At 39.3% G+C, this 26,240-nt stretch overlaps 2 protein-coding genes and 1 pseudogene across 5 annotated transcripts in view; 1 reads left to right on the top strand and 2 right to left on the bottom strand.

Annotated features, from left to right (window-relative positions):
- The window catches only part of LOC148721231 (uncharacterized), a 92,200-nt gene extending 66,083 nt beyond the window's left edge, over positions 1-26,117 (top strand). The window contains exons 1-12 of one of the 4 annotated variants that reach the window (XM_088734742.1): positions 1,593-1,733; positions 3,718-3,894; positions 5,065-5,376; positions 13,180-13,436; positions 13,937-14,057; positions 14,335-14,463; positions 14,636-14,758; positions 15,061-15,183; positions 19,582-19,875; positions 21,102-21,623; positions 22,765-22,833; positions 25,458-26,117. In XM_088734742.1, the coding sequence (XP_088590868.1) occupies positions 5,070-5,376; positions 13,180-13,436; positions 13,937-14,057; positions 14,335-14,463; positions 14,636-14,758; positions 15,061-15,183; positions 19,582-19,875; positions 21,102-21,623; positions 22,765-22,833; positions 25,458-25,555 (2,043 nt within the window). In that variant the 5' untranslated portion in view covers positions 1,593-1,733; positions 3,718-3,894; positions 5,065-5,069 and the 3' untranslated portion in view covers positions 25,556-26,117. Of the gene's footprint in view, positions 1-1,592; positions 1,734-3,717; positions 3,895-5,064; positions 5,377-10,050; positions 10,283-13,179; positions 13,437-13,936; positions 14,058-14,334; positions 14,464-14,635; positions 14,759-15,060; positions 15,184-19,581; positions 19,876-21,101; positions 21,624-22,764; positions 22,834-25,457 lie in introns of those variants that run through there. The other 3 variants (XM_088734740.1, XM_088734743.1, XM_088734739.1) reach the window with 3 other exon arrangements.
- LOC148721233 (uncharacterized) lies at positions 83-1,329 on the bottom strand (annotated as a pseudogene).
- On the bottom strand, positions 6,329-9,050 carry LOC148721232 (uncharacterized). The gene is made up of 2 exons (XM_088734747.1): positions 8,290-9,050; positions 6,329-8,157 (listed from the first exon to the last, which is right to left on the bottom strand). The coding sequence occupies exons 1-2, from the start codon at positions 8,633-8,635 to the stop codon at positions 6,443-6,445; spliced, it is 2,061 nt and encodes a 686-aa protein (XP_088590873.1). The 5' UTR covers positions 8,636-9,050; the 3' UTR covers positions 6,329-6,442.
- Positions 26,118-26,240: the final 123 nt, after the last annotated feature.

The raw sequence follows: 26,240 nt of genomic DNA, 5'->3' as shown, positions 1-26,240 counted from the left end.
TTTTGAAGCAAAATGAGAGTTTGTGTGGGAGGGGGGGGGGGGAAAGAAAGACTTGTTATGTGACACTATGCAACATTCATAACTAGTGTTACCAAAGGTAAGTTCCACCAGTCTTACTGTTGACAAACCTAAGTCTAGGTACCATGCTTAGGTGTTATAGCAGAGCTGCTGAAGCTATAGCAGGACATACAGAGAGGGGTGGGGATAACAATTGGCTAGGCTCCCTTTTTAGGAATTGCTTTTGCAAGATTATTTATTTAAACTATATATACCTTCTTTTTAATTTGCACTTGAAGCCCTTCTTTGAAGCTCATTTGGGCTCCTGCATTTTTTCCTGGTGTCTTTGATATGTGAAAAATCTTGTTCAAGTCACCTCTGCATTGTTTGATCAAATAGCTTCTTGGGGCATCATCTACAACCATTGATACTTCATGGTAAGCTGCATCCCCAACACAAAACTTGTCCATGATGTAAAGAAGGGAGTGCACGTTGTCTTGACCTTCCTGTGATAGATCATGAAATGATGTTCCGTTGTCTTTTCCGTAGCCAAGTTCAGGGGCTTTCCCATCCTTATCTTTGACTTTGACAGATTCAAGTGTTAAGCCAAATGACTCCAAGAACCACAGGGCCATCGAAGCCCTGGTTTTTACTTCTTTTATCTTTCGGTTCCCTTGGCGTTTACCAACCTCGTGTACAGGTCGGCCATGGTTTCTGAAGTTTCCACTGCAGTTAGTGCATATCATAACGTCCTCGAGGAAATCGAGGTATTCATAGCTGTTTGTTCTCTTCAACTGCCTTCTCTGATTCATTCTCTAGGTCCTGCATTCTAACCTCAGCACTCTGAAGTTCTTCTAAGAGTTCCTCGCATCGTTTTTCAAGCCCTTGAATTTCCGCTTCCAGATGCTCTTTCTCTTCCTCGCATTTTGCTGCTCTATTTTTTATCACACTGTTGCCATGCTCAAGCTCATGGTGGTACACCTTAATTGACCTTTCCTTCTCAAGAAAATTGGCCCTTGTGGTTCCGCGTAACCCCTTCCCCTGGCCATATACTTTCGTAGCTACGGCTCTTAGGCAATTTTCCACTCTTTCTGCTTCAGGTTTAATGGAAAAAGGTAAGTGTACAGTGCTCAGATGGAGAAGATCGATGAACGATGCGTCTGCAAATGCATTCTTCAGGTCGCGCCACTTGAGCAATAACTTGCGGGATATTTTTAATAACAAAAATGAACCAGCTGCCCTTTGTTCGAATATATAGTGTATAGGTGATGACTCTTTTGAATTTTGAAGTTTTGTTTGCAGTTCTTCTTTCCACGACCGATTGTCAGACATTGTAGTTTTGCATATATATTTTTCGCAGATAAATATTTAAAAAGTCCGCGGGAATGGCACTAGCCGCTGGCCGGTGTCCTTTGTTTTGGGTTTCTAGCGGGCTCATGTTCAAAGCCTGAGACAGCTGAAAAACTCCGGTAAAAAAGCAATGCACATGCCCCTATAAAGGCCGCTGTCCACAATGATTGTTATACCACCAAAACGAGGGATAGATGAGCTTTCCAACGATGGATTTTGAAACAAATTTGGAGCACATTTGGCGGAGATATCGCATTTTGAACTCAGCAATTTTTAGGGATTTTATCGAGGGATCAGAAGGGAAATTTGTCGATCGGGTTTATGTGCAGTTTTCAACCAGAGCAAGTATACATGAAAACTAGTCTACGAGGACTATACGAGTCCAAGTAAGTTAATTTGTCTTATGTGTTTACGATATCCACTTGCACATTTTTGCCATCGTGTCTCCAGCGTCGGCATTCGTAGTTTATTGACTATGATTTCGCTTGATTTCGTTAAATGTCACACAAATCCTTAGAAATTTTGCGGGGGCGAATGGTAGATCATAAACGTTCGCAAGTATACATGAAATTCATTTACTTTATTATGATCTATACATGTTTTTCCTCGTGGTATAATAGCCTACCAAGCTGCAGTTGCACAATTTTACTTTCTGTACGTCTTCAAGAGATATTCGCTTTTCAGTTGCGTGTTCCATACAAACACTTATAAATGTTTACATCCTGATCCGGCTGCCAGATGGCTCGAATTTGATTGCGCAATAACCATTGTCTCGCATTTCTAGCGATGTGGAAGCGTCAGAGTTTATATTGTTATGTGTCTTATCTTGTGGCTAATGTGGGAAAACAGAAAATACTCCATATCGACCCAACAGCAGGGACGATCTGGAATTACCTTTGTTGCTTGACTTTGGTCTGTGGTAAAAGCGAGCGAGTTAACCTGTTTCAGAACAATGAAATGGATTATAAATTTTCAAAATGATTAAAATCAATTTTTAATATTTCTGTTAACTGAAGCAGAGAGAAAGAAAGCGTTAGCCGTAATAATGAATTGGCAAAAACGTTGAGATGTGAATGCTGAGTGTAACAACACTCGTTGAGACCCTCTATAATCGACGCAAAAAAGGTGTAAATGACAAAAACTCAATTAGAAAGACGAAAACGTATTGTACAGATACGATGCGAATAAATTTAAACCTTCCTTTTAAGATAATTTTTAAAAGTAGGCCTATCTGTTTCGTTTGTAACCTCTCAGCGGGTTTTAGTTTTCAAGTGTTCTTCCCTGTCGGCTCAGCACTGACATCACGATGTCAACAATGTCAGAACAACGCAAATGCAATATGGCTCTTAAGGAAACGTCAGTTTACCTAAAATTTAGTAAAATTTATCGCCTGGTAGGGAAATTACACAGAAATTTCAAAATGATGCCCTTTCAGGTAACTTGTTGAAGAGTAACTCTCGGACGAAGTTTCGTTTTATCTAGTGAATAATTACTAACACTACCAGTTTTGTTAAACTCGTGTCGATTTTTTTTGTTAAGATACGTATGACAAGGCATAGCTCTGGCTTTTTATGTCTTTGCTCAAAGTGAAAAACTGATTTTACCACAAGAAAGACAAAAGAAAACACAACAGAACAAAAAATGCAACTACTCCAAAATATATTTTATCCTTTGTTTAAAACGGACCAATGGACATTTGCCTGAGGGTGATGGCAGCAAGTCTCATGCGTTCAGTAGTTTTAATTTGGCACCACTGAAGAGATCACATGCCAGTTATTACAAACGATCATGTATAATTTCCCGCATGAATGGTTTGTTTTCTATCTACTAAGTAAGGATTATATACCAACGTGATCTTCAATTGAGCCCTGACAGTAGGATTGAATTCACTTTGCAAAAAATCACCATGTAGGGATGATTATCTTCCACGCTATTCAATTCTCTAGTCTTTGTTAAGTTGGGTGCATTAGTTTTTGAAAAACGAATATGGGTCGCAGGGGGCATTAATTAGCTTTGTTCGCTCCACAAAAACATTTTTTCATAACAAAAGGCAATCTTGTAGATAGTTATTATTACGAAAGATGTCTGATTAAGAAAAACGCTTGAGGTTATCAATCAAACAGCTGGAAACATGTTTATTTAAGAAAAACATGTCCTCAATTTAGCACATACAGAAGCCCACAATATCCTTTGAGCAGATTATTTCAGCTTTCACAAAAGCCGTTGTCCAAACAATGTTTAAAATATGAAAACTGACTATTTAAACGTTGTTTCGCCTTAAAGATGTTTAGATTACGTCCAAACACCGACTAGAGAAGACTAGCGAGTTAGACCCCTTCATAGGTAACACCCTCACACTCTGTTTACCAGACTACTACGCCAGAAACACTGAAAGGAGTACACCCATCAACGTAATATACCGCCTCGACAAATTCGGCGTCCTAGGGATCGATAAAACCTTTTAAGAGGAAAACTGGAAGCCGTTACATGCTAAGGACTTTTTGCCAATTCCAAACTTTTTACAAAACTCTGTTGTTCTGTTTTAAGGTAGGTTGAATCATTTATGGGAATAAATCAATTAAACGCCCAGTGATCTTACTCAATACTAATTCTCTGTCTTGAAGTAATGCCATTGCAAACCAAAGAAGAAGGATGCCTTTGAAACTGTGGGCCTTTAAAACAACGCAAAAACCTGAAAGGGTTAAAAACAGACTCAGTGCACAGCCGCCAACTCCACAAGTTTTCTTTTTATGATTAATTCTTACGTTTTTAACATTTCCCAAATCAAGTTGGCCATAAGTTTGACTTTCCAGACCTTTAAAAGCAGCATAAATTTGCCAAATTCTAGCTCATAATTTCTCAAAACTATGTTCATATCCTATCACGGTGCTTTTCCCTGCGCCCCATTTCACAAATTTCGAATGTAAATTTCTTTTCACTGACACAGAACTGCCAGTAAAATGAGATAATTTTCTTCATAATTTATCTTGAGGGCTGATTGAAAATTTATTTTTCGTTTGTTTGTTTGTTTGTTTTTTTTAGTTATGTCTTTTAAAAAGAGGATTACAGAAGGGTAGGCAGGGGGAGATCCTGTTGCTCTAACTATCCATTCTTCTTAATGCAGTAAATGGTTTGAACCCGGGGGTAACATGTGAAGGTGTAGTCTGATCGTCCGGGTGAGTGTAGTCCTGAGAAGGACTGTTGTCGGTGGCAGTGACTGACGTTTCGACAACCTGTGCGGAAGTCATCATCAGAGTCAAGTGAGTGATTGTTGTCAGTAGAATGTTCTTATTCCAGTTCGTGTGAAATGATCGGTTGGTTTTGCCGTGATGTTATTGGCTGTAAGACTCAAGTGACGTAAGTCGTTCGTGATTGGTCTGTTTCGGTCTGTACCGACAGACCGAAACAGACCAATCACGAACGACTTACGTCACTTGAGTCTTACAGCCAATAACATCACGGCAAAACCAACCGATCATTTCACACGAACTGGAATAAGAACATTCTACTGACAACAATCACTCACTTGACTCTGATGATGACTTCCGCACAGGTTGTCGAAACGTCAGTCACTGCCACCGACAACAGTCCTTCTCAGGACTACACTCACCCGGACGATCAGACTACACCTTCCCATTCTTCTTAGTCAGTCTTAGTATAAAAGTTCGTTTATTGATGTCGTAATATCCAGATCAACCAATGATTTTCGTTTTTCAGGAAAAATGCGGTGGATATTTCGCTATTTTCTTGTCTGTGTTTCGTTCACCAACCTTGTGATCGCTGAGGATCAATGCAGGACAGAAATTAACATTCGTGGCATGGCTCTCAGAGGTTTCGTTTTCAAGAGAATAGCGGTGGCAGCTCCTCATATCTGTGATATTTTATGTGAAAGGCAATTTACTTGCCAAAGCTATAATTTCAACAGAAAAGAACAGATCTGTGAATTAAACAACCGCACAAAGGAAGCAAGACCTGAGAATTTCCACTCAGACCCAGCATGGTTTTATATTCGCCGCTTAAACGGAAGAGGTGAGTACTCGGCCAAGAACATTGAATAATAATTATCAATACTTTTTACATATTCTCGACTCTGCCAACAGTCCGCTTCCTCTAATCTCCCGCGCTCAGCGATATTAATTTCGGTATCATCTCTTAATCATAATGATGAAATATTTTACTTCTTTGCCTTTTCTTCGTAGTTTAACTTTTGGTTAACTTCTTACGCAAAACAGCTTTGATGCATAGTGAAGTGAAGTGAAGTGAAAACCTTTATTAATTTATAAGGCTCAGGGTAGCCCCTTCAGACGCTTGCTAATGACCTTTTCTGGGATGTCAGTGTTTGATGTTTTTTTCCTTTCAAGTGACTTGTGAGCGCTGACTCTCCCATGCTCGAAATGTCAACATCCTTCATACACACGATGCATCGTGCCTTGTGCTTGTCACCCTTGACTTCTCGAAGCCAATCTTTATACAGTGATTTCTGAAGCCACAAGTTGCTGAAAACACACTTGCCCATTGTTTTAAATCTCTCACTCGTGAAACAAAACGCAAACAATCAACACTAACCCAGACAAGGAAAGCACTCAAAGCACATGGCTTTTCTCAGAAAGAGGGAATAGTACAAAACATTTGATTGGCCCTTGACATTCGAGACATTCAACCAATCAGAGTGATTAATAGAACCAAGAACAGGACAAATGGATATGGGCGATTGATCGACATGCGGAGTGGCGTTACGATCGTTTGTTATTTGTATCTTACTATTATGTGTTGCTACGTTTGTGCCAGTTGCATATATTTTCAGATAAGGCACTCTAGAATCTAAGTTGGATTAAATTAGCTACAAATTTCAAGGACTTTCCAGCACTGACTACAATTATCAAGGACTTTCAAGGCCTTGAATTTTTATTTTGAGATTCAAGGACTTTCAAGGACTTTCAAGGCGCGTGCGAACCCTGCAAATAATCACGAAAAACCCATATTTGCAGGAAATGTGATTTAAAAGGAAATGTTATGGAAACATGGGTTCAAGTTAGCTTTTACAATAAAAACACAGTGTGTTGGTAGAACTGCTTTAAAAGAAATATCCCTAAAGTTATTTTTTGGTCTTCTGAGTAGTTTTCCTCTTTTTGGGTCCATTACAAGGTTCTATTTCTCCAAAAGCTCCAGCTGCATAAGTTACACCCTCGCCACGAATCCTTAGATCTTCATTATGCTGTTTAGCCTGTCTCCTGGCAACTCTATATTTCTTGTGCTGATCTTGCACTCTCTTCTCTGCTTGTTTAATTCTCTCTGAATCCCTTCTCCTAGCTTCCATTTTGGCAGTATCACTCACAGTGAGCCCAACCTTCTCCATGATAGCATGTTTCATGGAGGCACCACCACTGAAATGTAAGGCAGCTGACAAAGCAGCCAGCTGCACTCTCCTTCTGCCATGCCACTTGTGTTTGGGACATTTGTTCCATACCAGGGAGTTGATGGACTCATTAGCATTCTGGGTATGGCCAGGCAAGCACCTTGCAAGAAGGGCAGAATCTGTGAGCCTGTCATAAATCTTGCAAAGATGTTCCTCAAACACCTTGTCAAGATGGTGTGGCTTGTTAGGGCAAGGGAGCCCTTTCTTGTATTTACACCATGAATTTGGTGGACAAAACTGGTGCCTTTCTTTATTGGGTAGCTTCAAGCAGTGGAACAATCCAGCCAGAATCTCAGTTTTCATAGTCTGCACAGCTTGGTCCCTCTCTTCAGTGGTTGTGATTTCTCTTTTTACATTGTTACGAATTGCCTTGCCATAATTCTTTTTCAGTTTTTCTATAGCAGCCTTTGTCAGTCTTCCATTTCTTCCATGCATTGGTTTTCCATCACTCAATTTCACTGAGGATTTTTGAAATTCATACAGTGCTTTTCCAAGTCGCTTTTGAACGTGTCCAATGCAGTCTAATTTCATGACCCGGTCACAGCCTGCAGTTCCAGCCAGGTGATCCTCTTCCCACTTCTTAAAATCTTCTGAAGCTTTCCAGGTAATGTACTCTTGATCATTGTTTTGTAGATTTTCATAATGGTGACAAGTGTCACAGGCACCATAAATGCTCCATATAGAATTATATGCTTTTGAGTCCCCATCAGAAATCATCCATGTGTACCTGATAAAGCCCTGCTCACTTCTTCCCCATATCCTTTTGGCACATTCTATCTCCATACTTGGGCTGGAGCCTTCACAATGATGAGTCTGGCACCACTGTTCAAACTGGTCTTCAGTCAGACTTGACTTCTTTTGTGAGCACACACTACAGGTTTTTGAGATAACTTCAAGGTCCAACACTTTGCCAGTTGCAGCAGAAATAACAAATCCAACACAGTGATTGGCAGTATAACCTCGTTTTGACCAGGAGCCATCAAAACTTACAGGGATACTAATTATCATTTGATCATTAGCATCAGTGATGCATTCTTCTTGTATAGCCTGCATTCTTGCCTCAGCCCTGTTTTTGGCTAGTTGCTCCTCTAATATCTCCTCGTGGGCCTTGAGTAGTGCCTCTTCGTGCTCATACCAAGTTGAGAGTGAAATACTGAATGGCATATTAAGCATTTCACACAGCTTGGCAATTCCCTCTTTTCCAACTCCCATCTCAAATGTGCCATACACTATTCGTCGGTTCAGATCTTTACCTTGAATTGTCCTTGGAGTGGTATCATTGGAGGGGTGATCGCCAGTAGCAAGGAACTCTGTCATGCCACAGTCACACTTGACAAAGACTGAATTGCTCATTCCCATTCTGTTTACAGTGCTCTCTAACACTTCAACTTTACCTAAATGAGAAATTAGAGGAAACGATCTATTAATTTTCTAGTTTAAATCCAGATAAATTAGTGGATCATGGACTTGGTTTCAAATTTTCCGGCATAATAAGTGACACTGTGCAAAAATTTCAACAGGCTCACCTGAGGCACATGGTCCATGAGTATGTACTCTGTTTACAAACTTCCTTAGACTTTCCATTGATACCAGGCAATATCCTTCAGCAATTTCCAGATCACCTGAAATACTTTCATCCGACAGAGACGTATCACTAGCACAAGCGCCGATTTTTCGCGCAGAAACCGGGATTGCAGGCGGTGGAATCATTTCGCTTACCACGTCATCTTCACCGACGAACGTGATATTTACCCTTCGTTCGCTCGTTGCGCTTGCCGCTCTTTTCGCTTGTTTTTGAACTCCTTTGAACCCTTTACGCTTTCTTGAAATTCCCTGCTTTAAAACAGACTGCTTTTTCCCTAGCTTCGGCATAATTTAACCCTTTATAAACTGAATCAATAAACTGTGAAATGCTACGCATAGATCAACAAAAGTGACTTGGACAAAGTTCGTTAGAGCTCCTTGTAACTCAGTAACCAGGCCTCAAAAATAACTTCTAGGAATCTGGAATGAACTACGGTCTGTTTCCAAACTCAGGACCGTGGAACAGCGTTAACGCCTCAAAAATAATTCGGAAAAAAGGCTCTTGTTTTGAATTGGTTACCATGGCAACGGAAAAACAACGTTCAAAGAAGGCCACTTTTTGACTCTGCAAAGTAATTTATGTAAAAACAAGCAACATATTCAAAATCTAGATAGAGTCAAGTAAATATTTTTCCAAAAAAAAAACTTGGGCGAAAAATTTTTCAATTTTACCAAATTTCAACCAGAGGGCCCCCTTAAGTCATTTTCGAATTGAAGGCAGTCAGTTTTACCTCTCTTATATCGGCAGACTCAATTACTAGTTTATAACATAGATTCGATTTACAGTTGACTTCAAGCTAATTAAGGATTAACACAGCTATTTATCGTTTCGTAAGTCTTTTACTAGATTTCATACAAATTAACGGAGGTGAAAACGATTACCAGAAGTTTTAAGCCCTAGCCTTTCGCTGTGAAAATTTGAAAGAGCACCAGATTTATCCCAAAGATTTGAATCCGGCTGCACCCTCGAATCTTTTTTCTTTGCACCTTTCCGTGAGCTAAACCCCAACCACATAGGGTTGTTGGTTTGCATGGACAGTTTGAGCACAGCCGAAACGAGTCAGATGGAGACAATTTCCAGCAGAAAGGAAGTGATAACTGTTTCTCAATAAAAGATTCTCATTTTCATCGAAAAGTTCTGAAAGAAAACGCGAAGAAAAGCCTGGACGGGTCATTTCATATAACAAAATTGACATTCGATTTCTCTCAGTTTAGATAGTCTTAATTTGTTTGACAGTTTTTTTTATATATATACTGATACTGAGTGTTAGCTTGTGAATCACCTCCTACCCCCCTTCACTCTCCCTTTATTTAAAAACGGAAACTTAAAGGGTACTGAGGTGAAGGGGGGGCGAGAGGAAGGTGCTAGTCACGCATGTGCAAAGGACACTAACCCGCATGAAAATTTGGCCTCACCAAACAATCAAGGATATCTTTGACAATTTCTTCGTTAGAACCAACGCCAAAATTCGGAACATCAACGTGTTTTGTTAAAAAGGGTCATCTTAATTTTACGCTCAAGTGAGGGCGGACGAGGAGTGTGTAAACAGTTGGTAAAAAGTGTTGTTAATTGCCTCATCCGTTGCTCTCAGACGGACATAATGGAGCCAGAAACACATAAATATTATCGTCCTTCATTTATTTAGTGACATTGAAGGTCATTAATATACACTACATAGTACGATCGAGTTTCACCAACCAACTGGTTCCCAGAGACACTAATTAAGTTGTGACAACGAATGAGAACTTCATAATCAAGCAGAGGGTGGTGTATTTGAACAAAAATGAAACTTCAACTGTGTCAAGCGCAAAGTTGAAAAACCACACTGATAGCTGTTCCTACAATTATAACGAGCGTTATTTCTGGGAACATGCTCTTTCTATTCTACTGCTTCGTTCTCACGGTCTTGGCTTCCCTGATACCAGAAGGACAAGGTGAGATTTTCCTACCGTTATGTCTTAACAGATTGTCTTAGAACTCTTTCAAAGTTTATTAAACACTGTATTACTTTTTAATTTCCTTTTTCAACATAACCAAGTTTTGAAAGTCATTTCATAAATTTTCAGGAACACGATTTTTTGGAGTAGCCAAAAGTAGAAGAAAAAAACAGTTACTGACTCTACGATGAAGTCCGTGAGCCGAGTATTAGTTTCGACTTTTCGATCCCGCATAATATACGAGATGACTTCAGGCAGACTTCGTATTTTTTGAGAGGTTTATTTGAGCCCAACTGAAATGGTTCGTCCGGATCAAATGAAAAATTTACACAGCAGCGAAAATCGTCAAGCGACGTAATTCAGTCTTTTAATTCGTCACAAAAGAGAAATAACTTACGTTTCGTTATTTAATGTAAGAAAGCCTGGCTGTTTGGCACAATTCAACTTTAAGTTAAGTGTTGATAAAGCACAGATCGAGGACTTTGTGTATTTTTGTGAGCCGGTAGATGAAAGGAATCAGTCATTAAAGATCTACCACGTACAGAAGGAATTTTTCAAATTAGCTAGAGGGACACTTTCACCTCATTCAACCTAAACAGGTGATTTTTGACAGAAAAACTTGTTGATAAACAGTTTTGCGTAATCATAGCGAGATTGATGACAATAGAGTCAATGAGCTCCTTAGGATGTTTCATAATGCACGGCCCAGCACGATTGTGTAATTATGAAGATATTTCCCCAAACTCAAAACAAATTAAACGAATGACCGCCTTTGTATTCCAAGGTGAGATCCAAAATTTTCAAACAGTTGTGTAAGAACATCTTGCTGATTTTAAGATATCCCATACTTTCCACTCATATGGAAGTAAAATATTTTTTATTACACTTCAGAACACTAGTTGATGGTTTTGCAGGCGAAAATAATTAAACATCTGGTCTCTAGACTTATTAAAAACGATTATTGTTTACCCAGTTTAAGGAGGTCACAGGAATATTTGTCGACATGAGAATTAGAGCCGACAAGTTTTTATGATCATCAGAAAAAATTATGGCGTCATGTAATATGATTTTTAACCTAACCCTAACCCTTAAAAACACAAGTTCAAAATTGGTCTTGAGGAAGGAAAGGAAGCCTGGTGAAAATTTCGTTTGATGGAAAACCGTGGACATTTCACTATTGAGGATGAATTTTTGAAAAGGAATTCATCATGAATTGATGCAGACATGCTGTTTTGTCTGCGAACTCAACAATTAACACTTAACTTTGAGTCTGCGTTTTCACTTAGTGAGTAAATTTGACAAAAAAGCAAACTTAGCTTGTTGTTACAGTTCAGCCTACCATGAACACCGATCAGGATATTTTAGTGATCCATCGAAAATTTACATTTTCGTACACAGACGTTGAAGATGATAGTGTGAAAGTGCCAACTTTACCCTTTGGCGTTAACGAAAAAAGATTCTTAGGTAAAGCAATTAACTCTTCGAAAACTGTGACGTCAGTACTCGTTATATTATTTTCCATACTTTTTTAAAGTGTTAATGTCAGTTGCTACTTCGGTATAAGAACTTAGAGAGCATGTTTCACTTCATCAGATCTCTTCTTCACTCGACCATAATTTGACATTTTTAGGGTTTATGGTTCCTATTGAACTCGATTACGCCCTTATAATGTGCATGCTCGAGGCTAACTTTCAGCGTTTCGCCACCTGTTAATTTTTAATGCATACTATGGATGAGAAATTATTTTTAGCGGTAAAAACCTCGGACCTCGGGCCCGTTTCTCGAAAGTCCCGGTAACTTAACAGGCCCGAAGCCATCTTTTAAAATCAAAATTTAAAGGATAGGGAAGCAGGTTCTGGCACCCAAAACAAGTCCTTTTTGTTTCTTTAGCTGATATTTTTATTGCATCATTTTCAAAACCTTTGAAATCCCCATCTTAAAAGAAAACATAACAGCTTTACGGGTCCGTTAAGTTACCGGGACCTTCGAGAAACGGGCCCCTGGCGTTAAAAAAAGTTAGTAAAAAAAGTTATTAACCTTCCTAGCATTTCATAAAGATGATAAAACCGTCAACATCACCGACACTGAGTGAGCTCAAAATCTGAAGTCTCGCGACATCAGTAACAACACATCCTTTCCATGAATTCAGCTTTGAATTAATGCCAAAAAAAAAAAACTCCGGGAAAACTTTCTTAACAAACTGATTAATATTCTCGGCATGACAACGATTATAAGGTGATAAACACGAATCGATGTACATATCAATACCAGTTGTTCTTGAACTTCGGCACCGATCGATCGATAAGGATGGCTGACCAAATGCGAAGGTAGAGTTAAAATTTCAGTAATCAGTTAGTGGAGAGATTGACATAGATTGGTGGTAATCCAAGAGTCAAAAACCAAACCTAAACTAAAGCAATATGGACCTTAAGCAGTCAGGGTGGCAACGCCAAGGAAGACGTCGATTAAAAATTCAATTTCTACTTTTAATTAGAATCTCCAAAATGGCTGCATGTGTTCATCGTCTCATACGGCGCCACACCTCAACCTCAACACAACGTATAAAAGTAGCGTCGAGTTCCAGAAGGAAATCAAAATAAAATTCCGTCGCGGTTTTGATTCGCAGACGACGCAAATGTTGGTGATTTCACGTTGTTGTTTTGAAAAGAACGGCTAAGAAATGTTTTAAGTTTTGAGACGCACGTGCTGAGCTGTTGTTCTGCCAATTAGATCTTTTTTTTTTTTCCACGTCCTCGGTGCCGCCGCCGTTGTGGTTTGCTTAAGGTCCCTAATAACTCATCATCAGTCACACTGTTCCACAATACCAGTGTCCATTAAAGTCAGTGCTCAGAGTTAAAAAGTAACTTTTTTAACTCAACGTTATCGTTTTCCAGGTAACTGTCGCAATTTGGAGTTTACCAGTTTTCCTAAACCTGGCTACCGGCTGGAGAATCACACGGTTCGTACTGTTGAAGTATTGGACGAGGATATCTGCATGTTACAATGCTACCTGGAACCCAACTGCGTCAGTTATAACTTCCATGAGTTAAAAAAGGGGTCTAATACTCACACTTGTGACCTGAATAACTCTACTGCTGAACACGATAAGGAACTTGTAGAGAGCAAAAACTATACCTATCGTGGAGCTGAGGTGAGAATGAAGTGTGCAATTTAAGAGTACGAAACCTTGTGCTCGTTGAAGGTTTTACCCGAGACAGTGAATCCCTCAGCCTCTGTCACCCATCTAAATTCCCCTTCCAAGAGCAAAAATTAAGTGTTTGAGCATTGCACTTTCTTTTAAGAAATTTCAAAAAAGGAAATGGCGGAGGCTTATATTTTCTAAATCGTAATGGCTACCTCTAGGGCTGTTCTGATACCTTATAACAAATCGCGCAAATTTTTCTCTCGCACGCGAGCAGCGTCACGCGCGGAACGCGAAGAAATGTGTTCAACGCAAACATTTGCGTCAGTAACCAAGAAGTGTGCGTAGAACTCAGGTACATGATGAAAAATGAGAGTATATGCGAGGGCAGACACGAAGATCCGATACAACTGAATAGTATGCTGAACGTCTAAACACGAACGCGCGCGCGCGCGGGACTCTTCAAACTTGCTGAGTTATCTACGTGCCCTCTTCTTTTTTTCTTTAAGAATGCTTGCGCGAAAAATCCCTGCAAGAATAACGCAACGTGCCAAGCTGGGTTTACAGACAGAGATTATCAGTGTTTGTGCGTTCCTAGATCTGGATTTGAAGGTCATGATTGTGATGAAGGTAAGGAATTCTGTTAGTCAGTAATGCGACGAATGTATGACAAACTACTTATTTTCGAAGCTGGATTCGTAACTTTGGCTTAGTTCAGTTGTTTTATCTCGCCTTCCTTAGCTTCTTGGCCTCTCCAGCCATTCTTACGTCTTTTGTCAAGGACTACACCAACGAACTTTTATACTAAAGATTTAGGCGTAAGTAAGCAAGAGATTACGCAGGGCATGACACCACTTTCTCTAAGGAACTACATTACGATGATATCCATAATTTCTTTGGTCTTCAGATATAGACGAGTGTACGAGGAACATGGGGAAGCATAGCTGTGAGGGCAACACGACATGCAACAACACGAATGGATCGTATACATGCAGGTGTAAGCATGGATATCATGGAAATGGGACAAACTGTACTGGTAAGTATTCTTATCTGGCAACAGGAAACGTGGCATCAGTTTACAATATGGGAAAAATATTTACGACAAGATTATTTCAAAATCATTTTAAAGATAATAATAATATATATCAGATAATAAAAATGTAAGACGGAGTATTTTAGAAATTGTGATATGAACTTTGTCGTTTTAGACATAGACGAATGTGCTAACAGAATGCACAACTGTGATGTGAATGCTGAGTGTAACAATACTCTGGGATCTTACAACTGCACGTGTAGAGATGGATTTCATGGAAATGGAACTCACTGTACAGGTAACTAGTTAAAACATTTCATACTTCGTCTTTCATCTTCATTGTACATATATGAGGAGGCTTAACAGAGGTTTCATTTATATGACATTCTTTTCCATGTTCTTGATACAGATAGGAATGTACTAATGGAACACACGACTGTAATATGAATGCTGAGTGTAACAATACCCAGGGATCTTTCAACTCTACAAGTAAAGATGGATTTCAAGGAAAAGGAACTAACTGCACATTTTCTGTGGTTACTTTTATCAAAAGCAGAAATAAAAGAACTGATTTACATGCTCTTCGTTTTCTTGTTCTAGACATAGATGAGTGTGCTGATGAAATACACCGCTGTGATGTGAATACTGAATGCCACAATACCCTGGGATCCTACAACTGCATGTGCAAATATGGATGTTATGGAAATGGAAATAACCACACAGGTGTGTAGGTGTAGCATAGATATACTCCGTCTTATATTGTTATCATCTGAGGGACTTAAAAAGGTCACACGTACATGATGTTCTTTTTAGTGTTATACCGACTAATATTATAGGAAAACTCATTACCTGTCTCGTGAATTCCACGTTAAATTGCCCACGAAAACCGATATGTCACGAACCGCGAAGCGGTATCGGTTTTCAAGTGTAATTTCATGCGGAATTCGCCAGACAGGTAATGAATCGCACAATTGAATGAAAATAAGCAAAAAAAAAAAAAAAGAAGCACCAACATTGTTTTTAACCTGAGAGCGAAAGAAGAGATGCGAAACAATATCTCCTCGTTTTCAACTCGCAATTCCACGCTCAATTCCTCGCTTCGTTAACCATTCAGAATAAGAGATTTTATTGAGTTATGTGATTCTCTAGTGAATCGCATAACTGAATAAAATCTCTCATTCTCAATGGTTAACGAAGCGAGGAATCGAGCGTGGAATTGCGAATTGAAAACGAGGAGGTATTGTTTCGCATCTCTTCTTTCGCTCTCAGGTTAAAAACAAACAATGTTGGTGCTTTTTTTTTTCTTTTGCTTATTTTCATTCAATTGTGCGATTCAAGGAAAAGTCATTACCTGTCTGGCGAATTCCGCATGAAATTACACTTGAAAACCGATACCGCTTCGCAATTCGTGACATATCGGTTTTCGTGGGCAATTTAACGTGGAATTCCCAAGACAGGTAATGAGTTTTCCTGTAGAATCGCATCATTGAATACAATCTCGCATTCTGACTGATTAACGAAGCGAGGTATTTAGCGTGGAACTGCGAGTTGAAAACGAGGCTAAATGAAATTTTTTCGCATCAACGTAAGCATCATGCTCGGAGACCCAGGGGCTGAGTCGATTTCAAGTTAGGGCATGAAGAGCCCCTGGGGACATTGTCTTACAAGACTAGTTCCAAACGGTCGCAGTCGTTCTGCCATCTGATTGGTGCCAGAAAATCTTTGTGTTTTTCTGCCCAATCAGAGTGAAGTGTGCTTTTAGAGTCCTTTCGTGTGCTTTAACACGGACATATACTAGTAGCCCAGTTCCTCGCTGTGTTTGTTTGGACCGTGCGACAGAGATTTGCTTGAGGTGAAAAGTTTCAGTCTCGGCACACAACGTAAGAGAAATCGATCAGATTGTCTGCGAAAATCTTACCAGAAATTATACTGAATACATTCGCAGGTATCACTAGAGAACGTGTTTTAAAGTTTGCGAGGCTTGTATACCAAACGATGGTTGCAGTCATTGATATGTCGCTTTAAACGTTAAACGAGATTTAAGCTCAAATCTTTCTATATTTTTTGTATAATTTGCTGTGACTGAAACTTTGCCAATCCCGTGAAGTTATTTCGTCGCACGGGCCACGCAGGTATGTCGAGCAATTGGCGCTTTCGCCTGCGTAGCTTTCTGCTTTCTCTGCGCGCCAAAATCTAATCTTAGTAGTAAAGTCGTTCACAATACGGCCAAGGTTGCAGAGAACGTTAAGTTCATGGACGACCTTCAGCAAGTGCTAAGAGAAAGCTTAGCTGTTTCCGGTTAGCTAATTAAAATCTGAACAAAAACTTATTAACGAGAACATCGTGGGAAGGAGAGATGTTTTCGGGCAGTTACCGAAGGGGTCTGGAAAGAGCTTAATCTTTCAATTGCTGTCTTGAGTGTTGAAATTCTTGAGCTAGGAAGGCCACGGATTCTCTTCTAGTCCCTTGGTCATTGTCATATCACCTCAGTCTGTCGATTGCTGAAGACCAAGTTAAATACCTTTGATCATTGGGAATCGATCCGATGCTGTTTTCAATGGGAAAAACAAACCAAAGACCAAGAAATATTGGATGGAAAGGGCGGGTTTGCTTTATTGCAAATGTCAGCTTAGTAGTACAGGGTCATCTACCCACATCTAATAAGCAAATGTTTCCACGCTTAGCTTTCCTTTTTTTTCGAGCGAAGATGAGATTAGATTTTGGCATGCACAGAAAGTTGCGCAAGTACCAGTTGCTCGACATACCTGCGTGGCCCGTGCGACGAAATAACTTCACGGGATTGGCAAAGTTTCAGTCACAGCAAATTATACAAAAAATATGGAAAGATTTAAGCTTAAATCTCGTTTATCGTTTAAAGCGACATATCAATAACTGCAACCATCGTGTGGTATACAAACCTCGCAAACTTTAAAACACGTTCTCTAGTGATACCTGCGAAAGTATTCAGTATAATTTCCGGTAAGATTTTCGCGGACAATCCGATCGATTTCTCTTACGTTGTGTGCCGAGACTGAAACTTTTCACCTCAAGCAAATCTCTGTCGCACGGTCCAAACAAACATGGCGAGCAACTGGGCTACAAGTATATGTCCGTGTTAAAACACACGAAAGGACTCTAAAGCACACTTCACTCTGATTGGGCAGAAAAACACAAAGATTTTCTGGCACCAATCAGATGGCAGAACGATTGCGACCGTTTGGAACTAGTCTTGTAAGACAATGTCCCCAGGGGCTCTTCATGCCCTAACTTGAAATCGACTCAGCCCCTGGGTCTCCGAGAATGCGTAAGCATATATAACAACTATCGTGAAGTCGTTACAAAGTTTGGTTTCTGAGTCAATTTAGAATGTTTTCAAAACCATTGTCACCTTTTAAAGAACCAGAAACAAAAAAGCGTTTCTCAAAGTGAGCCTGAGGCTCTTCCTTGTTTTGAACAATAAACTCTTGGAGTGGCACTAAAAACCTATTTCGCGCGCAACAACGCGAAAGCGAGAAAATCCTGTGAACACGGCCCAGAAAAAACAATCTCCGAGCTAACAGGTCACGCCAACCCGGGTTCAATATCCATCTACAGCATAACCTTTTAGAAAAACAACGAAGGATGTCAAGCAAGTTGGCTGGGTTTTCAGTCGTACTACTACAACTGTCACAGCTGTCAACGCCAGCGGCGGTCCACGCACTGAAGTTTTGCGAGAAATTAATGTCAACAGCCTTGCATTTCCATCAGTAGTCGGCAGTAACACAACAACAATGAATAACGGTAGTGATCGTCTAACAGCAAGAGTTCTAGGTGGACTGTTTACCAATGCATCGTTCAGTAACTCTCCAGGGAACATTTCCATCAACTTTCAGTTGAATGCTCATGACAACGATTCAGCTAATGGCAGTTGCCTGTATTGAATCTCTACAAATAAAAAGATAAAAGTTTTCGGACTTTTCATGAAAGACTTCGTTTTTAAAGGAATAAAATATCAATACACGTATTTACACTTCAAGGTACTTACCTTTAATTAATCGCAATGTTAAACTTTCAGTGCTTTCGCTTGCACACTTCATTTCCTTCCGTTTTTCCACCAAAGAGATAAAAGGTGTAAATTATTTTCCTTCTCGAGCAAATTCAGTAGAAATTTGAAAAAAATATGTTAAAAATGAATGGCTTGTAAATTCAGTGAAATACCACCATTATCCTTAAATAGTGTGAAGCTTGTTTAAAAAGGTTGAAATCGAATGTAAAAACCAGGTTCAAATAAAAGATGTCGAAGGTTTTAACGTGCACGACTAACCTTGCTTCCTATTCGCTAACACAATGACAGTTCTGACGGTTGACTTCGAAATGGTTTTCGGGGGCGGGTACTTAGGATGAAAACAAAAAATAGTATTGCTGTTTTCTTGTTTTCCTATTTTTATTCAATTGTTGTAGAGCATTTTCAAGGATTGATATTTCGAGTATTTTTAGGTTTATTTTGTGTTTTATTAAGTCTCGCCTTTTCGCCCCTACGTGCTATTTTGGTAGATCTATAGTTTTGATCATTTATTTTTAGTGTGTGCTTGAACTTGGCTCAGTTCTTACCGTGCTAGACATTTTAATTGCTTGTTATGGTTGAGGATAACTAGATTGCTGGGTGGTTATGTTTGGGTTGGTAAAAAGACCTTGAGTTTTACCCACACTGATATCCTGTTTTGGAAATTCCCACGGTCAGCTAACCCAAACGTGTGTGATTTTTGCATTAAATGAGAGGGTACTCCTCGCTGAAGTTAGAAGAGAAATAGCTGTGGTAGTAGAAGGTAGTAGCAATAATAGAAGAGAAGAGAATAAAAGAAGAAAAGTATAGAGTGTTGGTACTTCCTGTTCATTCGCTAAGCGAGTGGTAAAAGCCCACAACACAATGATGCGATTCAAGGAAAACTCATTACCTGACGAGGGAATTCCGCGTTCAATTGCACGCGAAAACCGATATCGCACGAATCGCGAAGCGATTCGTGCGATATCGGTTTCCGTGTGCAATTGAACGCGGAATTCCCTCGTCAGGTAATGAGTTTTCCTATAGAATTGCTGGACTTGTTGAAAATGTTATTCTTTACGTTGTCTTCTCTTTTACAGTGAAGGTATGGTCTGTTATCCTTTGTGAAGGTATATCTACATGTAACCGAATCTGTTGTGAAAACGAAAGAAAGATCGACGTAGTCTATGCGAATTACGGAAGATTGGACAATGACACATGCGACCACCCTGAAAAGTCGAACACAAACTGTAGCGCTGTGAACTCTCTTTCTACTGTGCAGACAAGATGCAACGGAAAAGTCGGTTGCCAGCTGGTTGCGACAAATTCAGAGTTTGGTGATCCATGTGGTGGAACATATAAATATCTGGAAGTCAAATTCAAGTGCGTGTTAAGTAAGTTGAAAAAATAAATTATCAGTATACTGCGTACAGGGAAGAAAAGCGGCCCTTCATTACTCTATACTATATACCATTTCTAGGAAATGATTAAAGGCCTATCGAGAATTGTGTCTGACTGGTTACTCACAAAGATCTGACTTGGTAAGAAACACAACAGCTTGGACCCGAAAATCATACATTATTTTATGCAAGTGCTGAATGTATTAGTATTTATTAGATTTATTGTACGTCGGAAAAGACAACAAAAGCGAAAAATTGTTTAGGGGGAGAAGAAATCCAAGCGAAAAAATCAATAAGATTGATTGCAACAATATCCTCTTTGATTGTACTTTATCATGTCATCACGGAAACGATAACGCTGTACTTTCCCATTTTAATTTGAAGAACCAAGAGCAGTGAGAAAGAATTACAAAGAAAGATAACTTTCCAAAATTTCTCTGAGTACAATCTGTGTATGTTTTGATCAATGATATTCGCCTTAGGGTCTCTTAACTTAAGCCCAAATAACCTTGCTTGCTAAGTTTGCGAGATAAATTTCACCAATTTTCACCAATTTTCCCCTAAAACAATTTCAGAGCGTCTTCATAAGAGAGCAGACAAGCCCAGCTCTAAGGATTTCGGATATTGCCATCGAAATCTCGATATTTCTCATTTGAACTTAAGCTATTTTTCTATGATAAAATCTGAAGATTTTCGGTTTTTTATCTTGATCAGTAACCTAGCAAAAATTTCAATACTGAAGGCAGAAACAGAAGCAGACGAAGAAGCCAATTAGTATGGGATTCTCTTCCCATCAGGGTGCATAGTTTGATGGCAAAAGAAAAGAAAAAAAGAAAAACATGGCGGACGAAAGTGAGAAAATTCCCCTCGAGCTTCTCTTGAATGAAAATAATCAATTTGCGCAGCGGGAAATATTGCAAGAAAATAATTTTTCACAAGCTCGAAAAAGATGGATGAAAATCGAGAAAAGCTCTCTCGCTGCTTGTTTTTTCCTTGTACAAGTATTCATTTATAGCCTGGTCGCATAGTTTGTTTATCTTCTGTCAAGCTTTCCTATCTTATTTCTGTCTCTGACGGATAACTGTCCAACATCTTACTGCCATTAAAATTATTTCCCAAAGTGTTTTTCCTTTGCTTTGTACTGTCAACCTGGCCCCACCTTGGGGCGATATTGGCAATAGTAAAAGAGAGCGTATAATATTATTGTGTTTATTACGCAGGATTTACAGCTGCGTTTACAACCCTTGGTGCGAGTGGAACTCAGGGTCCACACTCAATTGGTAGTCACTACACAGGTGAGGACCATGACGGACAAGTTACAGTGTCCAGCGGTATTCAACTGTGGACAGTTCCACACACTGGTCAATACAGAATTGAAGCAATAGGAGCCTCAGGGGGGTATGGCGAGGACAGTGTCATCAAGAACGGAGGAAGAGGGGCAAAGATGATTGGAAACTTTATTATTACCAAAGATGAGATCATTCGTATACTTGTTGGTCAAAAAGGGAAAAGAGGGAATACCAACACAAAAACTGCCGGAGGTGGTGGAGGTACATTTGTGGTGAGAGGAAACAACACGCCTTTGATTATAGCTGGAGGTGGAGGAGGAATTAAAAAAATGACAGAACAACATCCAGGATGTGATGCGTCCATAAACACAACAGGGAATGCAGGATACAACTCGCCACTGGAGTCAGGAGGAAGAGACGGAAATGGAGGAAATATCAGTGGTCAATATTCAGGTAAGTAGAGAAAGACGGAAAAGCAAACAGTCAGTATGTATAAGCATAACTTCATTTCAATTTCTCTTACGTAGTATGACATCCAAACGGTTAAAAAGGCTTCCCATTGGCTAATTGCGAGTTTGAATTAAACAGAAGGATTAAACAGATGGTAGAAAACACTTTTAAATTCGACTTTTCCTATGACGCCTTTTTTATTACTCACAATATCTAATAGTAAATTGAAGAAAATTCCAAAAATCAATAATTAAACTAATTGAAAAGTATTTTGAGTCGTTTTTCAACCGTTTCCAACCGTTTGGTTTCTCTGACTGACTGGCATTTGAGGAACCAGTCATTATTTATTACCTGGGGGTGGAGGGTGGAGGATTTTGGGAGATCACTTGATTTGCAGGGAGAGCGGAGAGGGAACAGTCCTTGTCAACAGAGTATAAAAGAGGGGTGGGGGGGATAATAAGAATGTTACTGAGCCCTGGTTAGGGTTAGGGTTTTGGTCCATCTGGATTAAACAGATGGACCAAAAAGACGGTAGAACACACTTTAAAACTGACTTGTCCGCATAAACCTTTTTTAAGACTCTCAATATCCAATAGTGTTTTTAAGAAAATTCCAAAAATCAATAATTAAACTAATTGAAAAATATTGTGAGTCGTTGTTCAACCGCTTTCAACACTTTTAACTTCCTTAGACTGACTAGCATTTGAGGAACCAGTCATTATTTATTACCTGGGGGTGAGGGGTGGAGGATTTTGGGAGATCACACGATTTTCAGGGAGAGAGGAGAGGGAACAGTCCTTGTCAACAGAATATATGGGGGGGATGATAAGAATGTTACTGAGCCTTAGGTGGGAGGGTCAAGGAAATTATATCATGACACAACCAAAATCCTTCGGCCCTCTTTCCCTCACCCCCCCCCCCCCCCCCTCTTTTCAGGCGTTAGATAATGACTGGGCCCTAATTTCTCCTTGCAATATCATTACAAACTTACACATCAAGGTTACGAGAATAAAGAAAACGATCACCAACTCAATGGAGAATATGTTTACTAATATTAGAGTGTGAAGTGTTAATTTAATAATAAAAAATAGATGAGATTTATGGTCTTTATAAGAAACCATTCATCATGTTTTTATCATTGTAGGCGGTGGTGGTGGTGGCTTCTTCAGTAATGGACAAGATGCAAGGACTCCTAAGGGTAAAGGTAAAGGAGGTAAGGGAGGTAAGGGATATCTTCAGGGGGGAAGGGGTGGAGATCACTGGGGTGGGTTCGGAGGCGGCGGTGGTTTACGTAGCAATGGAGCTGGCGGCGGGGGAGGTTACTCTGGGGGGAATGGCGGGGCTAATGCACAGTTTACCAGTGGGGGAGGAGGAGGATCTTTTAACAATGGAACAAATCAGCAAAATGAATGTTGTTATAATAGCGATGGTGATGGTTTTGTAACCATTACACTCATCCAGTGAAGTGAACGTGCCTGCACCTTCGTTGACGCGTGTTGGTAATTCTGTTTTAAAGGCTGATTGAATAATCATTTGGTCATTCTTAAGATTTTGTTGGTCAGAGTTTTAAGGTGTAGCTTTACCGACGCAGTCTGTGATACTAAACTGAGTTAGTTGCTTTTTTAACAGAGTTTATATAAACAGCGCTTGAAAGAGTTGGTTTATTCGTGGATGTTCTCCGACGTAAAGAATTTGACTCCTGCAAAAGCTGTAATTTTTGTTCTTACCATGACTCATCAGAAGTTGTGTTTGAGTGTTTATACAGCGCAGATGTTCTGTGTTCATCTCTCTAGGTCAGAGGACACAAACACTGATTTAGTTATTTCAAGCATTTTAAAAAATTTCCATCTGTTTAGCAAGGTTTAGAGCTTGAGATATATGTTTTAGTACATCTCACGCTCGACAAACTTATCAATTAAAAACAATTCTGTAGCTATGGACAAAGCCGTTCACTGATCTGATGATACAGTTTCGAAATCAAAGGAAGAACCCGTTGCACATAAAAGCAAAGTGGGTTTCCTTAACTTTAGGGATGACATACCAAAGAACACTAGCACTCATTTGATAGAGGGAAGCTATTTTAGTGAAATTTTTGCAGATGTACATAGTAGATTAGCAGTTGGCGTTCCTAGCTGATTCAGTTTGAGAAAAAGTTGAAACTGGTTTCACGTTTCAAAGCTTTTAGTACCCCCTAGGTGGGAAGGATCTAGAGAACTGTGGAAGAGTGGAGTTGAGAGAAGAGAACCCCAAACTATGCAAAAGGCCAAGTTTACAAAAGACAAAACAACCGCCATAAAATAGGGTGGAGGTGCAGAGTTCTCATCCGTGTTTATTTGAATACGCTCCGTGATGTTTAGTACCTATTTGACTTGTTTTAGTGTCATGTGATTTACTGATAAACATCATCTCTGATTCGGTCTTGTTGCAATAAACAAGACTGATTAAAGTAAGACCGCGAATAAAATATTGTGTAATTCTGAAGAGGGGCTTTTTCAAAGCCATGTTCATTTAATGAAGTAAACGAATATTGACTCGCTTATCCGTATTGCACTTATACACGTTATTTTTGATTATAGTAGATTTTGTGACTAAAAGGGCTCCTAGTCTGACCGCAAAAGACAGCTCACAGACCTGTTGGTGGTCGTTCCCGTAACTAGAAGTTACTGTTTGTGTTCTGATGAAAATATATTCCACCGGACGGCATGTTAAGAGCGGCTGATCAAAATAAGGTTTATAAAAAAAATACATAAGGATCCCGCTCTGGTATATTGGAATTTTTTTTTATCATGGCTAGGGCCATTTTAGCCACAAATTGGTTTTGCTTGTTTGCCAGCTTAATGTAAATATAGCTTCCTAGATTATTAGACTTTGGCTAGAAAATATCATCAATTGATATTTTGCAAGGAATTAGGACTACTACGTATTTTATGAGGAAATTATCGTGGTGACAGTTCTTTACATTCTTGTGTATTTCAATTATTACATATCTAAGAATGCAGAACTGCCTCTTGGTTAATTAGCTCAATTGGTTAGAGCGCCGGATTGTGTTTTGCGGAAGGTCGGGGGTTCGAGTCCCGGGCGGACCAATGGTCATTATATTTAAAATAACTGAGGAGAATTTGCTACCTTTCTATCAAGAAATGGATAGATATTCTAGTCTTTTCGGATAAGGAAGAATAAAACCGTAGGTCCCGTCTCCTGCAGGGTTAGGGGTAGGAGACGTTCATTTCCCATGAACGAGATTAATGTGTGGTGGATATCCTCCCCGGGGTGGAATGGTGGGTTACTTGCACGTTGTAAAGCGCTTGGGAGCATCTTCCTATGGACCATGCGCTATACAAATAATAAATTATTATTATTATTATTACTTTTCAGTTGACAGTGATGTTTCATCATCCAACTCTTTGTTTTGTCTTGTTTTGTTTTTTTCATCAGCCCAAAACAAAAATCGATTTACAATCTTTGTTTTTCCGCCATTCGGGCCGATTATATTTTCCCGCGTATTTTTGGTGTCATTGGCGTAAGTTGCAAAATATCCCAAAAACGTTATTTCATTTTTCGATTCGTGGGGTGTGTCCTCTGGATATTATCATCAGAGTCCGTTATTTGTGAATATTTTGGTTTTGGTTTCACGATTTCCAGTCAATTGAAAAGTGTTCCGCTTCACCTTTAACGGTATCCTGAGAAAATGAAACACTGCCAAGGGTTCAACATGTAGAAGTGGCCGGTGTTTGGTGTTTTTTCCGATTTTTATACGGGGGAAGGGTGGTGTGAAGGCCAAAGAGTTTAAAAATGAGACTTATTCATTTCGGTTCTGTTTCTAACTCCATCATTCAGGGTACAAGAGCGGTTATATATGTCAAGGTGATGGCACGTTCAAGTTTACGCAAAACTTTATTTACTTGTTAGTTTCTTATGTTTCTGTCAACTTCTAGAATAATTTTCAGGAGGTTCTCGTACGTTTTCACTTGAAATGCAGAAGAATCCTGTAATCATCATATAGAAACAACGTTTATCCCTGATAACAACGAGAAATTAAATATCTTGGAAACGTTCTTAGCCTCTAAATGCAAAAAAAAGGAACTTTCAAAGGAGCCGTAATCTTTAGTGTTGACAAACTGATACTTGCTCATAATCTTAGTTATGGTAACATGTTGCAAACTACAGTTTGCTAAAATCAATAAATTAATTCTTATATAGTTCTTGAGAGTTCTTTGTTTTCGTTGTTGTTTTCCTTTTTGTCAGAGCTCTAATTATTGCAGGTGGTTATGTAGAAAGAAAGTTTATCCCTGACAACAACGAGAAATGAAATATCTTGGAACCGTTCTTAGCTTCTAGTATGTAACCTTGAAAGGAAAGCTTTGTGAGTTAAAAAGGAGCCGTACGTAATTTTTGGTGTTGACAGTCCGATACTTGCTCATAATCTTAATTAAAGTCGTTATAGTAACATATTGTAAACTACAGTTGGTTTAAATCAATAAATTGATTCTTGGTTCATGAGAGTTGTTTTACTCGTCTTTGACGAGTACAGATCTCTGCGGGGTAATCGAAATTTGTATGATGCATTAACATTCAGGTGATAGAAAACAGTGAATAGCCTTGTTTAACAAGACATTCCTC

Source organism: Stylophora pistillata, chromosome 10, assembly GCF_964205215.1.
Source record: "Stylophora pistillata chromosome 10, jaStyPist1.2, whole genome shotgun sequence".
NCBI lineage: Eukaryota > Metazoa > Cnidaria > Anthozoa > Scleractinia > Pocilloporidae > Stylophora > Stylophora pistillata.
This window is presented reverse-complemented; position numbering and strand designations above follow the sequence as displayed.

What these genes read in the sequence shown, in the direction of transcription:
- LOC148721232 (XM_088734747.1), bottom strand. Translation starts at nt 8,635, where the DNA reads ATGCCGAAGCTAGGGAAAAAGCAGTCTGTTTTAAAGCAGGGAATTTCA. An exon ending in TCATGGACCATGTGCCTCAG is followed by an intron (nt 8,158 to 8,289) that starts GTGAGCCTGTTG and finishes TTTCTCATTTAG; the next exon opens with GTAAAGTTGAAGTGTTAGAG.